General features: G+C 44.2%; 1 protein-coding gene across 1 annotated transcript; it reads right to left on the bottom strand.

Moving 5' to 3' along the window:
* Window positions 1–16: 16 nt before the first annotated feature.
* On the bottom strand, window positions 17–17,998 carry LOC103369853 (proprotein convertase subtilisin/kexin type 7). The gene is made up of 17 exons (XM_008298686.1): window positions 17,848–17,998; window positions 16,482–16,791; window positions 15,149–15,391; window positions 13,870–14,004; window positions 13,189–13,354; window positions 12,974–13,064; window positions 12,770–12,824; window positions 12,456–12,594; window positions 12,253–12,353; window positions 8,304–8,471; window positions 6,911–7,015; window positions 6,693–6,795; window positions 2,707–2,863; window positions 2,511–2,605; window positions 2,273–2,378; window positions 1,935–2,052; window positions 17–1,305 (listed from the first exon to the last, which is right to left on the bottom strand). Exons 2-17 carry the CDS (start codon window positions 16,728–16,730, stop codon window positions 1,024–1,026), a joined length of 2,313 nt encoding a protein of 770 aa, XP_008296908.1. The 5' UTR covers window positions 16,731–16,791; window positions 17,848–17,998; the 3' UTR covers window positions 17–1,023.
* Window positions 17,999–22,612: the final 4,614 nt, after the last annotated feature.

Below are 22,612 nucleotides of genomic sequence, written 5' to 3'. Positions count from 1 at the left end.
ACACAATCAAGGAGGCTATTTCATCAACAGTCTTTTATTGTCACCGATGCCACCTGTGACTTGCACAGCAAAACACAAGTTTCTAACTTCACTCCAAACCCTCGTTTACATTAAAAAATTAGATCTCTTTAATACATTCTTAAAAACACTTTGTATAAATCATTAAACACAGTTGGTATATATCTGTACAGCAGGCACACATTGTGTATATATTATACTTTATAAAAAACAAAAAAAACAAACATTTGCAAATCCCATACTTGGAAATCCCACTTCAAGTTTTTGTCAGTAGTTGCTTGATAACCCACAGAAAATAACCCCAGATTTAATAAAAATGAAATGTATAAAGCAACGCCTCAGAAAATAAACCATTCTATTAAAATACATACGTACCCTCTTGACTCCTCACACTGTAGGACACGTTTTCCTGGAAGACCTTGCATATTACAAGCATAACCACTCAAGTCATCACACAGGGCGCGCACACACACACACACACACACAAGATCTCCCACGCAGCAGTTTGATAGCTTTCTATAGTGCACATTGTATTTGTCGACTCCACAGGTGTCCCTACGGTGCATCTTTTCGATCTGTGGGCTCAGTTTGTCTTTGGGTGCACGCTGTTCATACAAGATGTGTCTGTACACATGTGCACACACTGGGACATTTAACCCTTTTAGTTCCTGCCTGACTCTAGTCCTATTGTCCTGATTTGGACAGTTTTCCTTATTTCTAATTTCCTTTGTTAAGGAACAGGCGTAAAACGACACACACACACACACACACACACGCACTGTCACAGCACAAACACATTCAAGGCCACTTGTCTGGGTAATGCAGAGGCGGACAAAGAGTCCGCTCTTCATTCGAGTTCGTCAGCAGCCCACTCTGTGGCCCTCCACCACCACTGCTGGAGGCTGAGGGGGATCAGAAGCAGTACGGGAGGCCGGCTGGGTGAGCGAACACGAGAGGGGGAAAGCCTGAGACGTCCCACGAGCGCAGACAGTGATTGGCTCAGTGCTATGTTGCCAGCTGCTCTCCGATGACAAGCGGCACTTTGGCCTCTAAGTCCAGCACTGCCTGCAACTCCACCCCTGAGTCCAGCTCCTCTTCCTCCGTGTCCTCTTCCTCCTCCACCATCGCCTCCTCTACTCCTCTCCCTCGGCCCCCCTTCCTGCCCCGGTGACCCCCACGTCTCCTGGGCAGGCAGAGAAGGGTCCTGAGGTCCAGGTGGGCCAGCGTGACCTCCAGGGTGTAGTAGAGGGACCAGAAGAGAGCAAAGCAGCCCAGCAGCAGCAGGAACTGGAGGGGAGAAGGAGAACGGTAGAGAGACAGAACATGTTAAATATCGTAAATCATGGTAACGTTATTATTCCGTCCTTTTCCGAGTTGAAGGAGAGTTCAAGGGAGTGTTAGTGGCCAGAGATTTAATACATCCTTCTCACATTTCCATCTATCCCGTTGTTACGTTGCAGTTTAGAAATGTCTGAGGTTTGTTAGCTAAATAGCCTTGTGGTGCATAAACAAGTATTTAATCTAATTTCACTGTATAGAGAACTCCTCACAGCCTGTCACTTCCCTAACTGGAATACACATTGATGGTAAACAACCGTAAATATTTAAACGTGTGTCACAGTTACTGAAATTCTTTTGCATCGCCAGAGAGAAAACAAACAGTCTTAACCTCTTCGTAGACGAGAGAACAAAAGAAAAGAAAAGAAAAGCCCTGTTTGATACAACGCAGTCATTTCCTGTAATCTAGTAGATTAATTTTAGAAAAACAACACTCTATGATCTAATCTTGTGTAAAAAGGCTGCATACACAAACATACACTAATAGAATAGTATAGTAATAGACTGTAGTGTTGCAGCACTGAGACCGTCGACGGTACTTGTGCAGCGTGTGTCTGGATGTGTGCTGCTGTGCTCACCTTCAGGTTGTTGGAGGTGAAGGGGCTGATGATCTCCGGAGGGATGTCCAGGCCTGGAGGGCAGGGCAGGGAGAAGCTGCTGTCCAGATACTTGCCACTCATGGCCTCCTCCACCAGCCTGTCAATCAATACAAAGCCAGTCACGGGTCAGACAAAGCCCAGAACCAGTCTTAAACACTGTACTTGAGTCAAGTTTGAAACAAAGGTGGAGTATGTGATTCTAATCTGATTCACTAAATATCAGCAATCTTTTCCAGAATCAAAGCTGTACCTTGAAAACTGCTAAAAAATTCTGGGTATCATTAAAAAAAAAAAACAGTGACTGCATGAGCTCCTACCTCTGTCTGTCCTTGACTTCAGTGTCGGTCATCGATGAGCCATACAGGGTCAGCTTCCACTGCTTCAGCGCCCCCAAGGCAGCACACTGCTCAGAGGACCCCTCTTCTACGGAACACATGGTCAGAAATATGAACTCACGACTACCATGAAAGAAAAGTGTGTGTTTGTGTCTCCAGCTCCTGGACAGACACCAACACCAGCTGGACTGATCACGAGTGTGCAGCAGCAGCGTCTTACTGTGGTCCGATATCTTCAGGGTGTACAGGCCTTCAGCTCTCTCTCCCCAGCAGCGCACAGTGGAGAAAGTCCAGTCCTGATAGCCTGCAGCGTCTCTGTAGCAGTGAAAGAGTTTTTTCGTTTTTAATTTATATTTTTTGGTAAGATCACAAAGTTTCAACACTACTTTACGTTTTACTGCTCTTAAACAACGCACCTGTCGATGGCACGGCGAGCCCCGATGACCGACGCCATACCGCTGGGGCAAACCAGCACAATCTCCACATTGCCACGGCAAGGGTGGGTTATCGTCATGGTAACGGCCACATGCTCCAGCGTCTGCATTCCCGACTCTCTTAGGTCCTCTGCAGAAACTGAAGGAGAAGAGACGGCAGCTCAGTCAGTCTTTGTGTGTGAACAACCACGTGCATGTTTGATCAGGGTCATAATGGAAACTCTGAACCTTTATTATAATATTGTAAGTGTGTTGTCACTTTGAGAACTTTTTAAATGGGTTTTTCCGGGTTCCCAAATTTCAACTATGAGGATTTCAGAAAATGGCCTAGAATGAAATTTATGGCTAAACTCCTTAAAATAAAGGGTGTGATGAAAAACCTACAAGAACAATTTATCCCAGAATTATTATTTCACTTTTTAAGACCTGCAGATACCAGTTCTAAAAACATTTAGCAACTTTACAATCAATGTATTCTGTATTTTGATGGCTGGCGGTAAGACCATACATAGAAAATATACACACCATAAACGTTTTATATGGTGATGTAGGAGCTTAGTTTATTACAGGGATATTAATCTGACTAATATAAGTCTTGCTGCTCGACCCATGATTAAACACACAGGTTTCACAGTCACTCACTTTAAAGCCTGCAGCTAAAGTGCAGTTTATTTAGCTGCCTTCTCTCTGACCCGGGCTGTTAATGAGCTCCAGATTCATACCACTGTTTAGTTTTTCATTGTGGATAATGTGACAGAGAATGAAAGATATTAGCCAGGAGGTGTAAAAAGGAAAAAAAAAACTTAAGTCTGCAAAGACAAAACCAGTCCAGTGTGTAAATGCAGTCTTCCATCGTGAAACTGTTACCAGCGAGTCTTCTTGACCACTTCTCGTGCTCCCAGTGCAAGTGTCTGCTAATTTCTCAGTATTTCCTGGACTCTGACTACTAATGAGCCGTGGCGCTCCCTGACCATGTAGGGCTGCACACATCCTCGGGGCAGGGAAGGACCCAAAACAACCAGGGAAGAAGGAGTGTAAACAGAGATGTGGAAGAAGGGACAGTCAGGAGAGAGAGAGAGGGAGGGAGGGGATAGGTGGCGAGGAGACTAGACAAGTGGAGGAGAGGCATGGGGAGGGAAAGGAGGAAAATGGAGGCAAAGGAAGGAGGGACTGCAGGCACTGAGCTTCACCGCTGTGGTGGTGTGTGGCTGGCAGTTACTTTACAGTGGGGGGGCTTCATTTGCTGGAAACTAACCTCAGAGTTGGGAGTTTCATTCAGCTTCTAATTTAATGTTCTGTATTCATATGATTTCCCATAAATGCACGGTTGTAACACAGCTTTACACCACTGCCTGCATTTCTAGTTTATACAGAAAGACAACATCCACTAGATAAACTGTCTCCTCTACAGATGGGGCTGCATCATTTATAATCCAAGCTAATGTTCAAGGCAACAAACAGACTCGTCTATGCTCACAGAGATTTATCTGAAGCATGAAGACATACGAGGTGTGTCATTAAAGTTTCAAGACTGGTGTCACAAAAGATGTATTTCAAACCCAGACTGGGAGTTTTCCCCTTCAGACGATCAACCAGCACGTCTACAAAGAGATCCGAAGAGGCCGAGTTGTGGCAGGACCAGTGGAGGCTGCTTCACCATGACAACCTGCTCACAGCGTCCTGAGCATCCCACAGTTCCTGGCTGAGAAGAACATGGCCGTGCTGGAGCAACCTCCCTACTCACCCCACCTGGCTCTGTGGGATTGTTTCCTCTTCCCCAAGCTCTAGGGGGTCATCAAGGAGACCTGTTTTGAAGATGTGGACGACATCAAGATGGCTGTGATGACGGAGCTGAGGAGGAGAATCCTTCCAGGAATGCATGGCAGCGTGAAGGCAGAGAAGGCTGGGAGAGTGTGTTAGACTCCAGGGAGATAACTACGAAGGGGAAAACTGGTAGTTCGGATTTGAAATATATCTTCTGTGACGCCAGTCCTGGAACTTTTCTGACACCGCGTATTGTGAGACTAAAAAAAAAAAACCCTCTGCTCCTCTACATCTGCCATTAGATTTTAGGTGACTGAAGCCAAACTGCTGCAATATGTGCCAACAAAGCTGTTAACACACAATATGGGAGCGTCAAGAGAGCTGTATCCACCGTTTTATCTGAGCTGACAGCGTTGTGTACACAACATACATCAACTTGATGCTACTCAGTGAAAGCTCTCGGTTACAGTCTGATCCAAGACAGAGCAGCGTGGTGGTGGTGGAGGGTCTCCCAGCTGCCACAGAGCGCCTAACAAGTGCCTGACATACTCTCACCACATTGGAGTTACTTAAGCAGCCTTATTGCCTTTTTTAAGGAGGGGAAACTCCTCCATGACATTAGACGGGGCTGGGCAAATAAAAACAATTTCCATGAACAGAGGAACACTGAACATTGCAATTTACTCAATTTATTATGGTCGGGCCACAGAATAATGAAATAGATGCTGACATAAGAGGGAAGGACGTTGGAATTTCAGAGGTACATCTGCAAAACATTTGCATTTCCAGCAGTCATTTTGTTCTACAAATTGCAAATAAATGTGTTTGTAATTATTGTCCTCATTGTGTGCATGTGTACGTCCTGCTGAACATTGCGTACACTCAGAAACACAAGACCTGGACTCAAAACTCATGTTTGTGTAAACAGAGTTGGCAAATAAAGATTCAGTTCAATTGTGATTATCAACCCTGAGCACGTCTTGATTTTGTCCTCTCATTTTTCAAATTCACGCAGCTGCATTTATAAGAAACTCTCTTCTTCACAATCTTTCTCTTTCCTTCACACCACAGCCCACCGTAGGTTCTCTGCTGGCGTGAGAATCAGCTGCCTGAACTCTAAACACACGTATTTCACTCAAAACTCAAACACACTTGTGTGACTGCTTCATCTCTTCATCTAACTGTACACATGTGTCCTGAATTGGGCTGATGCAACCTAAGTGACTCGTCATTAAAAGGTCAAACACAGTCGCAGCATGCGTGCACATAAACACACGTTAGCCGAGATCACGTTCACATGGGAAGCAGAAAACCTGAATGCTTTAGGGGCCGTGTATTAGCCGGTGAGGCAGCCAAAACACATAGAAACTGCAACAACAAACACTGAGTAGTGTGACAGGCAGATCTGAACATTGTCAGTGACAAAAAGCCTGTTAGGGATTTGACTGAGGAGAGATTTAAAGCTGGGGAATGTGAACTACAACGGTCTGATGTAATTTAACTTCTTTTTGAAAATAAGTCCAGAAACGCTTTGTGAGTCTGCTCTGTGCTGCAGCTGTCAGCAACTCTCTGCTCAGTCTTTGAGAAACTCCTGTTGCATGAGACTACCTACGCACACACACACACACACAGACTCACACACAGACCCACACACAGACTCACACACAGACTCACACACAGACCCACACACAGACCCACACACGTCTCTGGCTGTGCTCCTGACCGCAACAAGGCCATAAAAGAAGGAAGATACAGATCGAGGGAGGAGAGGAAGAGAGACGAGGAAGGAGGAAATGTTTCTGTTATAATGAGATCACCACGAGCACGTATGAAAAAACGTGTGTGAGGGACAGACGACACACACACAGGCAGTCAAATATGAGAGATCCAAAGCAGCGAGAAGTGAAGAAGGTCCAAGAACTACTGAGGAGAGTTGGGGAAGGCAGAGACAGATTGGGGGAAAAAAATGAAGAAAAAGAAAAAAAAAACAGAGCAACAAATCTGGAAAAATCTCACTGAGGGAACTCACAAACAAGAGAACATTACCTAATATGGACAGGCAGGCTGACTGAGAGGGAGGCAGGCAGGGAGGGAGGGAGGCAGGGAGGGAGGACGCTGCATACTGCAGTGTGTAAACTCGACAAGCAACTGTCCAATACACAGCTGAGAGAGTGAGAGAGGAGCAGACAGGCAGATGGAGTTACCTTTCCAGGTACGGACCAGCTCGTCCGGATAGGTCCGGATGATTTCCTCCTCCTTTATTACGAGGCTCTGATAGGACACGAGGAACGGCACCGACTCCCACACCTGAGAGAGACACCACAGACAGCTTTAATCTAGCCTGTAGTGGAAATTCTGACACTGATGCTTCCTCGACCTAATGATTAACAGATTAATTATGGGTGGAGCTCGTCACGTGTACCTTGGCAGCGTTGACCAGCCTCCATGCGTTGAGCAGACCGAAGCCGTGCTGGTGGCTGTGATGGAAACCTGCCCCGTTCACCCTCCAGTCTGAGCTGTTATCACACTGTTAAAACAAACACAGGCACGTTTAGCTGCGGAGGTGCACATTTTGTCACCTTCAGTTTTCAGGTTTTCGCTATGCAGGCTGTAGCTATAAAAGAGAGCAATCTTTTTTTTTCATTAGACTCCCAAAAACAACACAGCTGTGTTTAGTTAAAGCTTCTCCTCCGTTTATTTTGCTGTTACTCTCCCACCTACTACTGCTGATGGGACAATTTACAGCATCATTAAGTAAAGACTGACACAGAAAAGAGACAACTGTCATAATTAATTAAAATCCCAGGAGTTTAAACATTCAAAGTTTTTAGCCTCACGTACGATGACGTGCTTCTTTTCTCTATTTTATCTTATTGCAAATTGAACATTGTAAGGAGGTAACTTTGGACTTAAACTACTTTTGACTGTGTTCTAGTATATTCTCCCAGTTATTCGAGGGTTCATCAATAAATCACAACTATTGTCAACATATTTATCCATGAGGACCATATTTGGGGGAAGCTAAGTGGTTAGGTCCTTAACAAATGGCCTAAAACGCCCTCAACAGTTGAATTCGGTCAAGTCTTGGCCCTCTTTAGTGCATGTCATCACTCTGCTCACTTCCCCCTTGTTCCAACCTCAATGCGCAATATAATACAGGTAAACATGTCTACAAGGAAATACTAGAGTTTCAGTTATCAGAAGAATAGGCTTTTGTCCGATAAGTCCAAGATTTGAAACGTCATACCTGTGAGCTAAGCTGCAGATTTCTGCATTTGACTACCTTGGTGTCTTCATGGTTCCCCGTTGTTATTTCCATGTTTCATACAGTAATATGCCGCATGTAACTTTGCATCCACTTGTGAACTGCTGCCATCTGACCTAACTGGCTCTAACAATAGTAATTCTTTTCAAAAATGAGACCAGCATGTCTGTTATTGAGTCGGCTAACAGAGTCCATCAGCCACAAAGCTTAAATTCATTTTCGGGCAGTTTAATATTACTTTAAATAAATATACAGCTGGTTAGACAACTTGTCTATTTTTTTCTACATTAAACGTGAATTAAACAGTGAGAAAAGCTGAGCTACTGATTGAATGTATGGCTGCCTTCTTGTAGGTCTTAAGCCTTAATACGTCACACAAGATGACAACATTCCCAGTCTGTATGTCTGAAGTGTTCATTTTGATAAATTTGGGGATTTTAATAGGACTTAGAGTGAAGGTGGGGTTTTCCTGAACAGTTCAGTGTCCAGTCAAATTAAGCACCTACACAGGACTGTATACAGCAATCAGTGACACAACCATCAGGTTTACCTTGGTGGCTGTGAAGGTGATGATGTGCTGGACGTCCCTCCAGCTGAGGCAGGGCCGAACCTGCAGCATCAGGGCCACCATTCCCGCCGCCAGGGGGGCTGCAGCAGACGTGCCGGTGTGGCCCTCTGTGCAGCCGGTCCCCTGCCGCATGGACCAGTCGGATGTCACCTGCAGGGCCACAGAGAAGGAATGAGTGTTGGAAATATGGCTCAGACAATTATGCACAATAAAAAAAATTAAAAAAAAACAGCAGCGAAGTGGGAACAGCACTGGCTGGAGTCCAAATATAAACTGCATTGATAGGGACTCAAACACTGGACATGCAGTTAAGACTAGATTTGGTGATTAGAGGATTTTTATTTGACCAACAGGCTTCTTTGGGCTGGAAAAGGCACAAACATGAGATTAAAAAATGACACCAAGACATCGTGACATTTCAACCATTTATACATTTTGTTTTGTTTTCACATTTTAACTACAAAATGCTGCCCAAAATGATCCATAAACCATAAAATTGTTGCAATAAAAAAAAAGCAGGTTTAATTCCATTTGAAGTGATCCCGGTAATTGATACCACATCCTACAGCCTTTTATTAAACTAGAAACTGACAACAGCTGATGCAGTACTCTTCTAGCCAGATACCAGACAACTGCATGTCATGGCTATAAAGAAGGTCTTAGTGCAGGGGTGTCGAACTCCGGTACTCGAGGGCCGCAATCCTGCAAGTTTTAGATGTTTCCCTCTTCCAACACACCTGATTCAAATGATCAGGGTCGTTATCAGGCTTCTGCAGAGCTTGATGATGAGCTGATCATTTGAATCAGGTGTGTTGGAAGAGAGAAACATCTAAAACATGCAGGATTGCGGCCCTTGAGGACCGGAGTCCGACACCCCTGTCTTAGTGAGCTGCTGTTAGGGTCTGTCGCTGAGAGAGAAATGCTACTCACAAGAAGTGGAAAGGCTATCAAGTCATATCCAAGTGTTTCCCGAGAGGCCTCGGGGCAACGCATCTTTAAAAAGTACGATTAGGTCCACACTGTAAAAAAACCTCACAGGGCGTGGTAGGAAGCCAAAAAGGACCCCTTACACTGTGAAGAATAAAGGTGTGAGAGGCCAAGAACAATCCAAGGATCACCACCAAAGCCATCCTAATGAAACCAAGCAAACGCGATAGTGACATGTCAGAGGACTGCAGCGGACCCTGAACACAGCTGGCCTCCAGCAACCAAAGAGGACTCAAGACTCTGCAGGACTCTTCGTCAAGACAGGCGCACCAACTGGACAAAGTAAAAAGCACTTGGGATCGGTTCTGTGGTCGGATGAGAGGAAAACTGAGTTGTTTGGGATGTGGCTTTTGTTTGGCAAAAGAAAGGAGAACAGCAAAGAACCACTAAAAGACCGTCCCCATGTTCAAACACGGTGGTGGGAATGTAATACTTTGAGGGTGTTATTCAGCCAACGAGCCTGACAACCTTGGAAAAGCAAACAGGATCATGAGAAACGAGGACTACGTTCAGAATCTGGGGGAAAACATCAGTCAGTCTGCAGAAAAACTAGCTATTAGGCAGCACTGGACCTTCCAACAAGACCGTGACCTGAAACTGAAGACAAGAGTGAAAGGAAGCCTTCCAACTTTAAAAACCTGGAGATCATTGCAAAGAGTCCAAAACCTAACTGGAGACATGTGAAAAGCTTATTAGCAACTGTCCAAACTGCTGGATCAGTGTGGTGGTAAACAAATGCAACTGATCACTGAGAAAACGTTTGAAGAATTTTGGATATGGCAACAAAAACATGGAAAAACATGAAATGTGTCACTAAAGTCTAAAACACAGTCTTCAGTCACATGCTTACGTGATTTATATTCATGAGAAATGTATTGAAATGTTTAAATTTAGGATGTGTAGGAATGATTTGGGACTTTAGAGTAACACATGGTCACATACACAAACCCTACATGGGTCCAAAGCAAGCGATCCAAGTGGAGGCCTGATGCATGAAGCAGCACTTTACTCAAGACTCCGGCATCATGGCGCCATCTTGACAATGTGACATATTTACTGCGAGTGGCCAGAGTTCAGCACTGTTTGTGGACAGTTAATGGAGGATATTAGGCGTGTGTGACAGGGGTTAAGGCCCTGGGAAGGTTGAGCTTTAAGAAGATGAAAGTAAGTAAAGAGCAGTTGTGCCAATAAAAATGAAAGAGTGGATCGCTTCAGAATGTATACACAGAGCACGGAGACAGAGGAGTTAAAACTTGACAGATTTAAGACCAAAATAAATAATGTTGTTTTACTGCTTTGTCGCTCATCACCATGCACATAAGATGCAGCGGATTGCAAATCAAGTCATGTTAATGTCACGTGTTTTCTGTGTAGCGGCTGGTACATACATTAGTGGCAGCCTGTCTGACAGAAGGACCTCAGCGATGTGGGCTGAGGAACTGCCAGGCCTCTGTGTTTACATGCAATGCACATGTGGGCCTTTTTCCAACAGCTGTCTCAGCCATGTGAATGGTTAATATCATGTTGTGCTTGTACTTCCCAGGAGGGCTAGTCATGCTCATCCACAGCAGCTGTCAGAGTGGTGACAACATACAAGCATCACTAGACTCTTCTGCAGCGCATACCTGAGTGTTTGCATGCTCCACAGGTTCATTAGCAACGCTATGTGTTTACATCAAACACGGAATCTCTTTGAAGCTGTCTCTAACATCCACAGTCCCAAGTCACGTTTAGTTAGCCACTGCTATGTTTTAGAACTTAGATATCGGGAACCTTTGATGTGTGCTGTAGCCCCTAGAATACCTTTAATCCATCAGAAGACAAGATGTCCAAGCAGACATCAACCATCCAAAACTCATAACTGAATTCCTGATTTTCCCTTCACTTTTCCAGATGTTACAGACTCACAACGTTGCCATGCGATGCACTAGTGAGGGCAGCTGTTCTGACTCAAATGGCTTCCACAGAAACGGGCAGCGTGTGGTCAGCACTTGGCCTGTGAGCGCACTGTGGTCGGTGGTGCAGCAGTCTTCTCCAGAGAGAGCCCAATCCTGGTTAAACTCCTCTCCCCGAGGCGATGACATCCCTGGTCCAAACTGCGTTGCCATGGCGACGCCCACAAACAGCAGCAAATACAGGTCAGTGGCCTCACTCCTGTTGCCATCAGTCATCGTTTTTGGATGGAAAACAGTCACTGCTCCACCTGATGAGGAGCTGCTCCTCTGAAAGCTTTCAAACAACTGTCCCAACCACCACTAAAGTCTTCACTCTTCAAGTTGCACACACGGCATAAATTGTTTTTTAATGTCATCTTTTGAGCTGCGGTACCTGCCGGCTGCGATGGTAGGTGTCATGTTTGTTTTCACAACTTTCTCTCAATTTTAAAGAAGAAAATATACAGTAAAAAAACAGCCTGATGTATTCTGATAAACCTTACAGCCACATGTACGTGTTAGTGTGATTACCAGATCTTGCATAAGTGCATACTCCACCCCTTTCATTTGCTCAGTGGACGGCTTTCTTGTCAGTTCATAATCTGTAGTTACATTCAATAGCAATGCTAGTTTAGGTTTTAAATTCTCTTTAAAACATCAAACAGTATCTACCATCAGAGTGCTGAGGTTTGTCTGTTTACTTTAAGGTCATAAACTGCATCAGTCTGCCTGAAAGCATACCAAAACCCTCCCTCTCAGGCAATCTCAGTCCAGCCGTTCATTTCATACATTGTATGATTCATGTCTTCATGGAGCAGAAAACACACCAGTTTGTTTGAACTGTACCAAACAGGTTAGGTGTGAAAGCACTCACTGTGACTGGACCAACTCCACAAGATTTTATTCGATGATATCATCTGTTCAACTGTTTTTCCACCTGTCACTATCCAAGCATTTGTTAACCGACTCGTTTTTTTGTGTTTGTGTGCGCTTGTTTCGTGAAGACCTACAATGCTCCTCAGCTTGGTCCCCCCGCTGCTGAAGGTGACAGCCAGCATGGACGCACACTCCTCAGCGTAGAAGGGCATCCTGCCGTTCTCATCAACCGCTCCTGCATCGGACACAAGCACAATCCTTATTTATGTGCACATGTCCACCCCCAAAACACAAGCGAACCTGCAGAGACAGACACTCTCACACACGAGGGTCTTACCGATTGTGATGGTGTAGATGGAGTTGGCGTAGCCGTCGTAGTTGCAGTTGTCGTTGTATTGACCTCCGTTGCCACTGGCGACCACGAAGATGCTCCCAAAGCCTCGTCGGCCTGCGATCACCCCGTGCTGCAGCGCTGCCTGTGGAGCAAAAAATGAAGAAATCAGTCAGCCATGAGAAAAGTAATCAAGAAAAATCAACCAGGTGAAGCCACAGTAGACGGTTCCTCTGTGTGCACGTTTACTTTCATGTAACTGCTGCATTTCACTGCCCTCTGGAGGACAAAAAGAGCGCAGCAACCAAACGGTCTCATACCTTGCCGAGGGGATGAGGTCCGTCCACAGTGTGTCCGTCATCATCTGGACCCCAACTACAAAAGAGAACAGTCTAAATCAGCATCTAATATGATATTATAGCAGTAATATGCTAAACTAGACATTTTAGTGACAATTTATTGTTTTAAAAGTCTCTCTCCAAGTGGAAACAACAAAAAACAAAAATCTGAGATATGTTTGTTACCTGCAGCTGTAGATATCATTGACTTGGTAGTGTTTGTTGAAGGCTATGGCCTCCAGGCTGTCTGTCAGTGGGCCGTCCAGAACTCTGATACCTGAACAGAAAGCAACAAGAGACACATGTTTCACCACACTTCTTTCCTCAAATATTCACTGTCGCCCTTCAGTCTGGGCCCTTCAAGTTTTTAATAACAGTCAATTCAATGTTCTTGTCTGTACCTGCCACCTTGCTGCCATAGGCTACGCCCACGGCACAGAAGCTGTTGTTGGGAACAGCTGCGATCTCTCCAGCGCATCGAGTGCCGTGGTGGTTGTCGCTGTGGACGTCCGGGTGAGGCATGGGGTCCGGGTCGTTGGAGTTCAGGTCATAACTGCCCTCCGGACTCTGACAGGGACACGAAATTTTAAAAAATAAATAAAAAGTTTGTGCTTTACACTCACTTAACTTAATTTTGTGTTGGAAGAAAACAGGTTTAACTGGAACTGCTATGATGCTGGTTAGACTGGGAGCAGCAGTGAAGGAAGCCTGCTCCTAGAGTTTCTCAACGCATTGACTCCATTCTTGTCTGCTGCAACTATTAATTGTACACTTTCGCAAGAAACCTTCTGCTGTTTGTGACATTCTTCTTACTTTTAAACTTTCCTCTGCACTGCAAATTGCACCACTCTGCTCAGAGTACAGACAGACACGACGGTCTTTCCAGGACCGATGCTTTTTGTCTGACATTCCGGTTCTACGCCTTGACGAAACCTCTCCTGACTGATTTGACCCAAAAAGAACTGATTGCATCATCCATACTATTTGTCCTCCTCTTTTATATGTTCCTGAATAACAACCAGCCCACAGACGAATTAGATTTTTAGGCACCGACTAGAATCGCTGCCTCAGTTCTGACTTACGTAGTTGGGCTGAATGTCCTGGTGGGTGTGCTCCACGCCGTCATCCACGACCACAACCGTGACTCCTCGGCCGGTGATGTTGCGCTCCCACACACCTGTCACGTTGATATCCATACCGCGACTGATGTCATTGTGCTGAAAGAACAGTAAGACGAAGGAGCGTAAATGTACGGGGAGGCGGAAAACTTACATATAAAACAAGCACTGTTTATGTGACATTTTAAACAAAAGTGTAAACTTTTATCCCCGCTGCCGATATCTGCCGGTCAGTGTTCATTTGGGGCCGATGCAGATGCTCCATTTCAGTGTGTTAATCAGCAGATTCTGACTACCTGCCAGTATCAGGTGAGCATTTCTAAAGCAGTGGTCAAGTGGGGCAGCCAGAAGTGAAGGTCTTTGTTTTTGAAATGGCACAAACATTTGTGTAATTATTGTACAGCATTTTCATTAGCTTGCACTTTGGTTGTCAGATGGTTTTGTGCGTACGGAACTCATGGCGTGCAACCAGGAGACACGTTAACCGTTAAGCTTGCGAATCATTGCATCCAGGAAATGAGATATCCTCCTCTAATCATTTAAACAGCACAGCAGTTCTATTCCTGTCACCGGCAACTGAAACCAAATCTAACTAAATGCAGCTTTATTAACTATTTGAGCAAAACTGTAAAACACCAACACGGACGTCGTGGTTGTCAGACTTCGCATATATCCACAAATCTAAATTCCAACTTAAAAGACGCACCATCTGCCTTTGAGTCATATATTCAGGCGTTCCCAGCTGTGTCTAATCTTTGCTTCAGACAACTAAATTACTTCACTCTGTTTGGTAGGTTGTTCTGACATTGCTCCAATGCGTTTGGCATTTAGTTTAAAAGGTATACGATGAGTAATGTTGCACTGCACCCAGCTGTTGAAGCACACAGAACGCATTGTGTAAGCAAAATTTAAAAGACGTGAGTGGAAACACATTTGATTTGAACAATCCTGGCTACACAAAAGTTAGATTCTGACTGAGTTGTTAAACTAAATGCCAAATATCACCTTTTTTTATGTTTCATTGCTTAGTCTGCGAGCATCAGCCCTGGGATATGTTCACTAAACACCTGAATGGCGCATTTTAATGCCTTGACTCAACAAGTCTTGGCTGACGCTTACAAAAATAACACAAAATGATTAGTCTGTCTAGAAAAATTTGACATTTAACACTTCTTATTTCTGGACAGCTAGTGAGAGAGAGAGAGAGATGCTATTTCAGACCAACAGTCGTCTATAATCTTACCAGGTGCCACTGTTTAGGGTAGTTGGGGTCATTGAAGGCCACTGATCTCTTTGAGCGGCTGAGCACTTTATCCCGGGAGTACCACAGGACATGTGGGTGGGCTGCTAGGACATCCCCAGGATGAAGACCTTTTTTCCAGTTACCACCTACAAATCCAGCACCAGGCTTTACAGAGCACAGCAGGTAGTGGCCTTCCAGCTGTCCAATCTGGCCTTGGTTCTGCAGCCCGGCCTGGTCTGCTACCTGCGATGGACAAAATATTAATGAGGACTACAAATTCAGGAAGGATAACACTTCTAAAAGTAGCACGCTTAGCCTGAGCAACCATATAATGTTTTTTTCCCACATTTTTTTCTATTGTTTACAAAGAGAGCGTATGCGGCCACTGACAATCGCCTACATATAAAGTACAGCACCCAGCATCTTTTTGAAAGCACTCTGCCGTCGGTGTTTCCAGTTGAAATCTGACTGACACTGTTGATGAAGTGTCATCACTTTCACTTCTTTTTCCAACCAACCACACATGCAGCATCTGTCGCCCAGTTAGGTAAGAAAATATAAGAGAAGTTTCTTCTGGATGTTTATACCGATCTGTGTCAGAAATGATCACAACAGGAGCGACACTAGTCTACCACACAATGACGGTTAGAATAGTGATTTGCAGTCAAGATATTACTGTTATGGAAACAAGGCTTTCATGCAGCTTGAGAGGGCTTTTTGGTTGAAGCACTGAGTTAAGCACTCCACAGTGCCACGCCAGCACTTTTCTACCAGAGGAAAAAGGTTACAGAGGCGCATGCCCTCACAACTTTTGTCTGTTTTTTAAAAAATCTGACACAGCGAACTTCTATGGTCCCTGCAGAGAAATGGGGTTGTGTGAGCATTAAACATAAAGCCATACGCAACAACATATTTGAATTTAAAAGTGAAATGACATAGCTGAGTGTGTTTTTTTTTTTTAATTTAAAATCAACATATAAACAAATTTTGTAAAACTACACTGCAAAATGAGACAATAATATAAACACTGCCACATCTAAGAATAAGCACCAAGTATGTAAAGTTAATGAGGTAGCTCTTTCAAGGGATTCAGTTTCATTTTAGACCAAGTATATGAGACTTCAAAGAATTCAGATTTGACATCCTGTATAATGAGAGAGACTAAAAGAGACACAAATGTCATAATGCTCTATCAAGGCAAATAGAAACGCTTTGAAAATACTGAAAATGATGACCATTTCCTAAACGCTCACAATTGAAATGGTTGCGCAAGAGATATCCTCTAAGTGTTACCATTAAAGCAGAAAATATCAGTGCTAATGAAGTACTGTACCCTGTTGGCTATGACATCCAGGTGCACAGAGCCCTGTTCAGCATCTTCTTCCTGGTGATGCGAGCCAGCGTGAAGCCGGACTGCCCAGGACTGACCCGGCCCGCAGGACGGCGACGGCCAAGGTGAGGAATGAGAAGAGGATGGAAAGGGAACTGACGGGGAGACAGAGGGCAGAAGGGTGAGCAGCAAGAGGGCAAAGGAGGACAAAAAAATGAGGAAGAGGAATGTGGGAAAATAGGGCGTTGCCATGGCAAGGAAGGGGGTTCCACGCAGGGTCAACCAGGCAAGCCCTCCTTATCTGGACCGCAACCTGGACATGGGACAAAGACACACAGGGGGGACAAGGAGGTCTCGTTAGTCAGGACAATCTGAGAATGAGCGGCTGGTTGGTTGTCGTCTGTGTGCTGCATTCAGCGGCAACTTATCAAATTCACAGCATCCCACTAAGTGGACAGCAGTTGAGAGAGCTGCGGTTGGAGCACATCTGATTAACACCGTGGTGACGTCCACACTTGTGCACTGTGAAGACGCTTTCACACATGAATGTCAGTCTATTAGGATGGGTAGGATAGAATTTCTAATACACGAATAAATACTCGTGATTTAGTGGCCTTGTTTAGAAATAAAAGAAGGAAAATTTGCTCAGTTTCATTTTGCTAAGACTGATTTATAATTTATTATTATGTCACGACATGCATGTATGTATATATTTGCATTTGCACTGTTTAGTATTTATGTTATGTTTGTTTTGAATGTGCATTTTTACACTTATGTTTGCACTGGGTTTTTTTTCATATGCACATTTCCTGTCCAGTATATGTGTACCTCTGTGTGTACTGCTGCTGACAACACTATGAATTTCTCCACTGTAAGATAAATAAAACCATCTTATCTTAACCCATCTGAGACGCATTTAAGGTGATGTAAAGTACTCTTAAGTTATACAGCTTTATTACTATTTTAATTAGGCTAAATTACCGTCAGTGTAAAGTCCGACTCCTCTGCCAGCTAACACGTTGTTGATGTTAGCTGGCACTTTAGCTCATTATCCAGTTTTTGTTTTGAATATGGGTCAGCTAGCTCCTCCGTCAGCTCGCCGAGCTGTGTGATTTAGTGGGCCGCGTTTGGGACAATACCCACACCCTCCACAACCACAGTAAAATATGGCAGTTATTTACACATTAAAGACAACGTGAACAAAGTCAACAACCTGAAGTGGGACTCGAGCCTCACGGCAGCGTCGTTGTTGTCATAGCCTGTAAGTTAGCTAGTGTCGCTGACGGACGCCGTTAACGCCGCCGTTCTTACCGAAAACACGGAATAAGCGACCGCGACAATCTATTGCGATAATACGGTTGTGTCTTACCTTTGCGTCGAATTAGTTTTTTTCCGCTGTTTGTGGTGAAATCAGTGAGTAACGCTGAGCTTGTCATCTCATTTCCGTGTCACACGAGTGATACGTTCTACGTCATGTAGCCACTGCGCAGCCGTGCTGCTCGCTTCCTGATTGGCCCAGAGCCACAGCCCAACACAGGTGCTGTCTGGGTGCCAAGTGTTGAAGAGGGAGTTCACTTTCTTTAGTTTAAAGATCCTTTGTGCGGTAAAAGTATTCGCAGAAAAGGGTGTTCATGTCAGGGGTACATTTAAAAAAATATTTGATTGGTTATTTATTTAAATAAATGAATAAAGTTTAAGAAAAGTGGAATTTTCTGTTGTGCTTGTTTTATTGCCCTTCCTTTTTTGCCTTTTCTTCCCCCCGGGCTTTTTTTTGAATTTTTGCCTTTTTTTTCCTTTTTTTTTTTTTTTTTTTTTTTTTTTTTTTTTTTTTACCTTTTTGCTTTTTTTTTTTTCTTTTTTTTTTTTTTTTGCCTATTTATTGGTATTTATGGTGGTGGTAACTCTATCTTGTGCTGTAACAACCAAATTTCCCAAAGTATTTCTATCTATATCTAAAGTAAAGTCACCAGCTGTTAAATGGTATTTGAAAGTAACAACTGTCAGCCCAAAGTGCTTTCAGTTAGAAGAGTAAGATTGGCGTTGGGGATTTATCTATAAGGTTCAATGTTAAGGTTAGCACCTTATAGTTTTATTCATTATATATGTTTATCAAAGTAATTAAATATTGCCCTACAATATATATAATATATGTATAAAATACACATTTACCTGAGTAACTAGGAAGGTTACATTTACCAACTAATTTAAATACTAAACTTAAGACTGTTTACTTTCAATTAACCTGGCCAACTTAAATATTAAGGTCCTACAATATTATATAAAATACACATTTCCGTGACTAAATTATGTGTTAAGGTTTGGACACTGCAGTATTGTTGATTATGCTAAATTTACCTGACTGATTAAAAAAAATTATGGTTAACACCCTACAGAATTATATATGGAAAACCCAACAAATACAAAGATTGTTTTTGAGCAGCAGTGCCTCGACTGGTTGGAGATAAATGAGGGTAAAGTGGGAGAGAAAATGATCGCAAAACCAAACAAGAGAACATATACACTGGACAGACTTGTTGAACCACTAGCTGCAGTTCAAACCTGTGCAGCTACTAAGTCACACATACCTCAATGTGGAAAAAGTACATAGAAATGCATAGAGAGAGTCATGAGAATCACATGAAGACAAACATATGAACAGGATATCCGAGGTACAGCGTAATGGCCAGATTCTAAAGTATCAGTAAATACAAAATAAAATGCAAAAGCAGAAAAAACTTCATCAGCTATAGAAAGATGATGAAAAAAAGACAGTGTCACATAAAAGCAAGCTGATAGAAATGGGTTTTAAGAAGTGATTTAGAGGAAGTCACTGACTCTGTGATCCTTATCTCTTCAGGCAAGTCATTCGAAAGCTGAGGACCCTGATGGCAAAGCACGCTTATCTTTAGATCTGACGTATATGTTGTCAACGTTTCTGTCTATGTAGCTCTGAGCCAGACCTAGACGTGCTTTAAAATTGAATATCTTAAAAACAATTCTGAACAGATAGCGAGCCAGTGGAGATAAGCCTCGATTGGAGGGATGTGATGATGTGTATTAGACCCAGTAAGAAGTAAAGCTGCTGCACTCTGAACTACACTGAACAAAAATATCAACACTTTTGTTTTTGCTCCCGTTTTTCATGAGCTGAACTCAAAGATCTGAGAATTTTTCTGTGTACATAAAAGGCCTTTTTCTCTCAAGTATTGTTCATAAATGTGTCTAAACCAGTGTTAGTGAGCACTTTACCTTTACTGAGATGATCCGTCCACTTCACAGGTGTGCCATATCAAGATTAGACAGCACGATTATTGCACAGGTGTGCCTTAGGCTGGCCACAATAAAAGACCATTGTAAATGTTTATTACACAACACAATGCCACAGATGTCGTGTGCACCTGGCTGCTGACTGCAGGAATGTCCACCTGAGCTGTTGCCCATGAATTGAATGTTCATTTCTCTACCATACGCCGACTCCAAAGGCGTCTCAGAGAGTTTGGCAGTACATCCAACCGGCCTCACAACCACAGACCACGTGTAACCACACCAGCCCAGGACCTCCACATCCAGCATCTTCACCTCCAAGATTGTCTGAGAACAGCCACCCGGACAGCTGCTGCAACAGTTGGTTTGCATAACCAAAGAATTTCTGCACAAACTATCAGAAACCATCTCAGAGAAGCTCATCTGCATGCTCGTTGTCCTCATCATGGTTCAAACCTGACGGCAGTTCGTCGTTGCAACCAACTTGAGCAGGCAAATGCTCACATTCAATGGCGCCTGGTCCTGTGGAGAGGTGTTCTCTTCACAGATGAATCCCAGTTTTCACTGTACAGGGCAGATGGCAGACAGCATGTGTGGCATCGTGTGGGTGAGCGATGTGCTGATGTCAACATTGTGAATCAAGTGGCATATGGTGGCGGTGGGGTTATGGTATGGGCAGGCGTATGTTACGGACAATGAACACAGGTGCATTTTTATCGAGATATGGTGACGAGATCCTGAGGCCTGTTGCTGTGCTATTCATCCACGACCATCACCTCATGTGGCAGCATGATAACGCACAGCCCCATGGTGCAAGCATCTGTACACAACTCCTGGAAACTGAAAACATCCCAGTTCTTGCATGGCCAGCATACTCACTGGACATGTCACCCATTGAGCATGTTTGGGATGCTCTGGATCAGCGTATTCCAGTTGTTCCAGTTCAGCAACTTGGCCCAGCCATTGAAGAGGAGTGGACCAACATTCCACAGGCCTCAATCAACAACCTGATCAGCTCTATGTGAAGGAGATGTGTTGCACTGCGTGAGGCAAATGGTGGTCACACCAGATGCTGACTGGTTTTCTGACCCCCCCGGGCCCTCCCAGTACAGTAAAACTTTCCAGTGGTCTTTTATTGTGGTCAGCCTGAGGCACACCTGTGCTATAATCATGCTGTCTAATTAGCATCTTGATATGCCACACCTGTGAGGTGGATGGATCATCTTGGCAAAGGAGAAGTGCTCACTAACACAGATTCAGACACATTTGTGAACAATATCTGAGAGAAACAGGCCTTTTATGTACATAGAAAAAGTCTCAGATCTTTGAGTTCAGCTCATGAAAAATGGGAGCAAAAACAAAAGTGTTGCATTTATATTTTTGTTCAGTCTATTTGGAAGTGAGAGAGAGACCCTTGGTTTAAGCAACAGGCTATATCATTTAGAATAAAATATCACTTTGTTGAAAATATAATTAGTTAGAATTGCCCTCTTGTGGGGGCTGCAGGGTGGCGCAGTTGGTAGCACTGTTGCCTCGCAGCAGCCGGTTCGTGTCCCGGTGGGGGCACCGGAATCTTTCTGCGTGGAGTTTGCATGTTCTCCCCGTGCAGCGTGGGTTCTCTCCGGGTTCTCCGGCTTCCTCCCACACAGTCCAAACACATGCTGAGGTTAATTGGTGATTGTAAATTGTCCGTAGGTGTGAATGTGAGTGTGCTTGGCTGTCTGTCTCTAAGTGTAGCCCTGTGATAGACTGGTTACCTGTCCAGGTGAACCTGCCTTCGCCCTGAGTCGGCTGGGATAGACTCCAGCCCCCCCGCGGCCCTAGTGAGGATTAAGCGGGGTATAGATAATGGATGGATGGATGCCCTCTTGTGCTTAAGGTCTCATAGTCGCCTGAAATCTGGTTAGAAGTCCCTTCATCTTATCTGGGTGATGTCTCAACAATAGAATGAACAATAGACTGCATTTAGAGGGAAATTCATGCCCCTTGACAGAACGAGGAGTCCCACATAGAACCGACCTCTCGGTGTCCATCAACCAGCCCAGAACCAGAGAGGGAGATCCCAGCTGCATCAAACCAGCATGACAGCAAGCAGGCCAGGTTCTGGATGTAAAAACAAGAGCTGTAAGTGAGTTAAGAACACCCAGACTGCAACGCTTGCAGCTCTTAAAGGGCAGAAAAATGTTGGACGCAACTTAATGTGAAGCAAGAAGGTGGCTTCAACCTGGATATACCAGAAGAGGGAGTGTTTCAGGATGCAAGGGGTCCCCTCACTGAGCACCTTGGAGAGTTGTTCAGGACTCAACGCTGGTAGCTGCCATAGACACACCAGCCGACAGGCCAGGAGTTAGACAGCATATGGGGGTCGTCCTGCAAGAGCTCTGCGAGGGCTCTTGGTGTCTGGCATGGGAAGCCGACCTTTCACATGTCTTCTTTTGGGCGGCGCCACCATCAGGATCCCTGGAACAGAGGACAAAGGAGGAGCCTTGGCCAAGAAAGGGTTTTTAAGGGCTCCATCTGCGATATGATGTTGGCTGAGAATCCCCTTTTTATCGCTAAACTGTGAACTCTGATGTTGTTCTGTGTTTGTACACAACATCCTGAAGCCTCACACTTTCACATTCGTCTGACACACATAGGACTGCAGCTTCCTGTGGTAAAGATCATAAATGCTCTAGCCGCCGACCGCTCACTTTGGTAAACATCCTGTGTGAACTGAAAACTGCCAGTGATGACGATGACAGTGGAAATCTAATGAACTCCACCCTGTGCTTGAGCAAAATGTAGTATTCCTTGTTGAGAAACAGCTTTTGATATATAAGTAGAGAAATTTTCGTCATGTGCAGCTGAGTTATGTTGTTAGATTTTGA

This window comes from Stegastes partitus, unplaced genomic scaffold (assembly GCF_000690725.1).
Source record: "Stegastes partitus isolate 25-593 unplaced genomic scaffold, Stegastes_partitus-1.0.2 Scaffold1338, whole genome shotgun sequence".
NCBI classification, from domain to species: domain Eukaryota; kingdom Metazoa; phylum Chordata; class Actinopteri; family Pomacentridae; genus Stegastes; species Stegastes partitus.
Note: the sequence above shows the minus strand (reverse complement) of the source record. Positions and strands in the feature narration are given on the sequence as shown.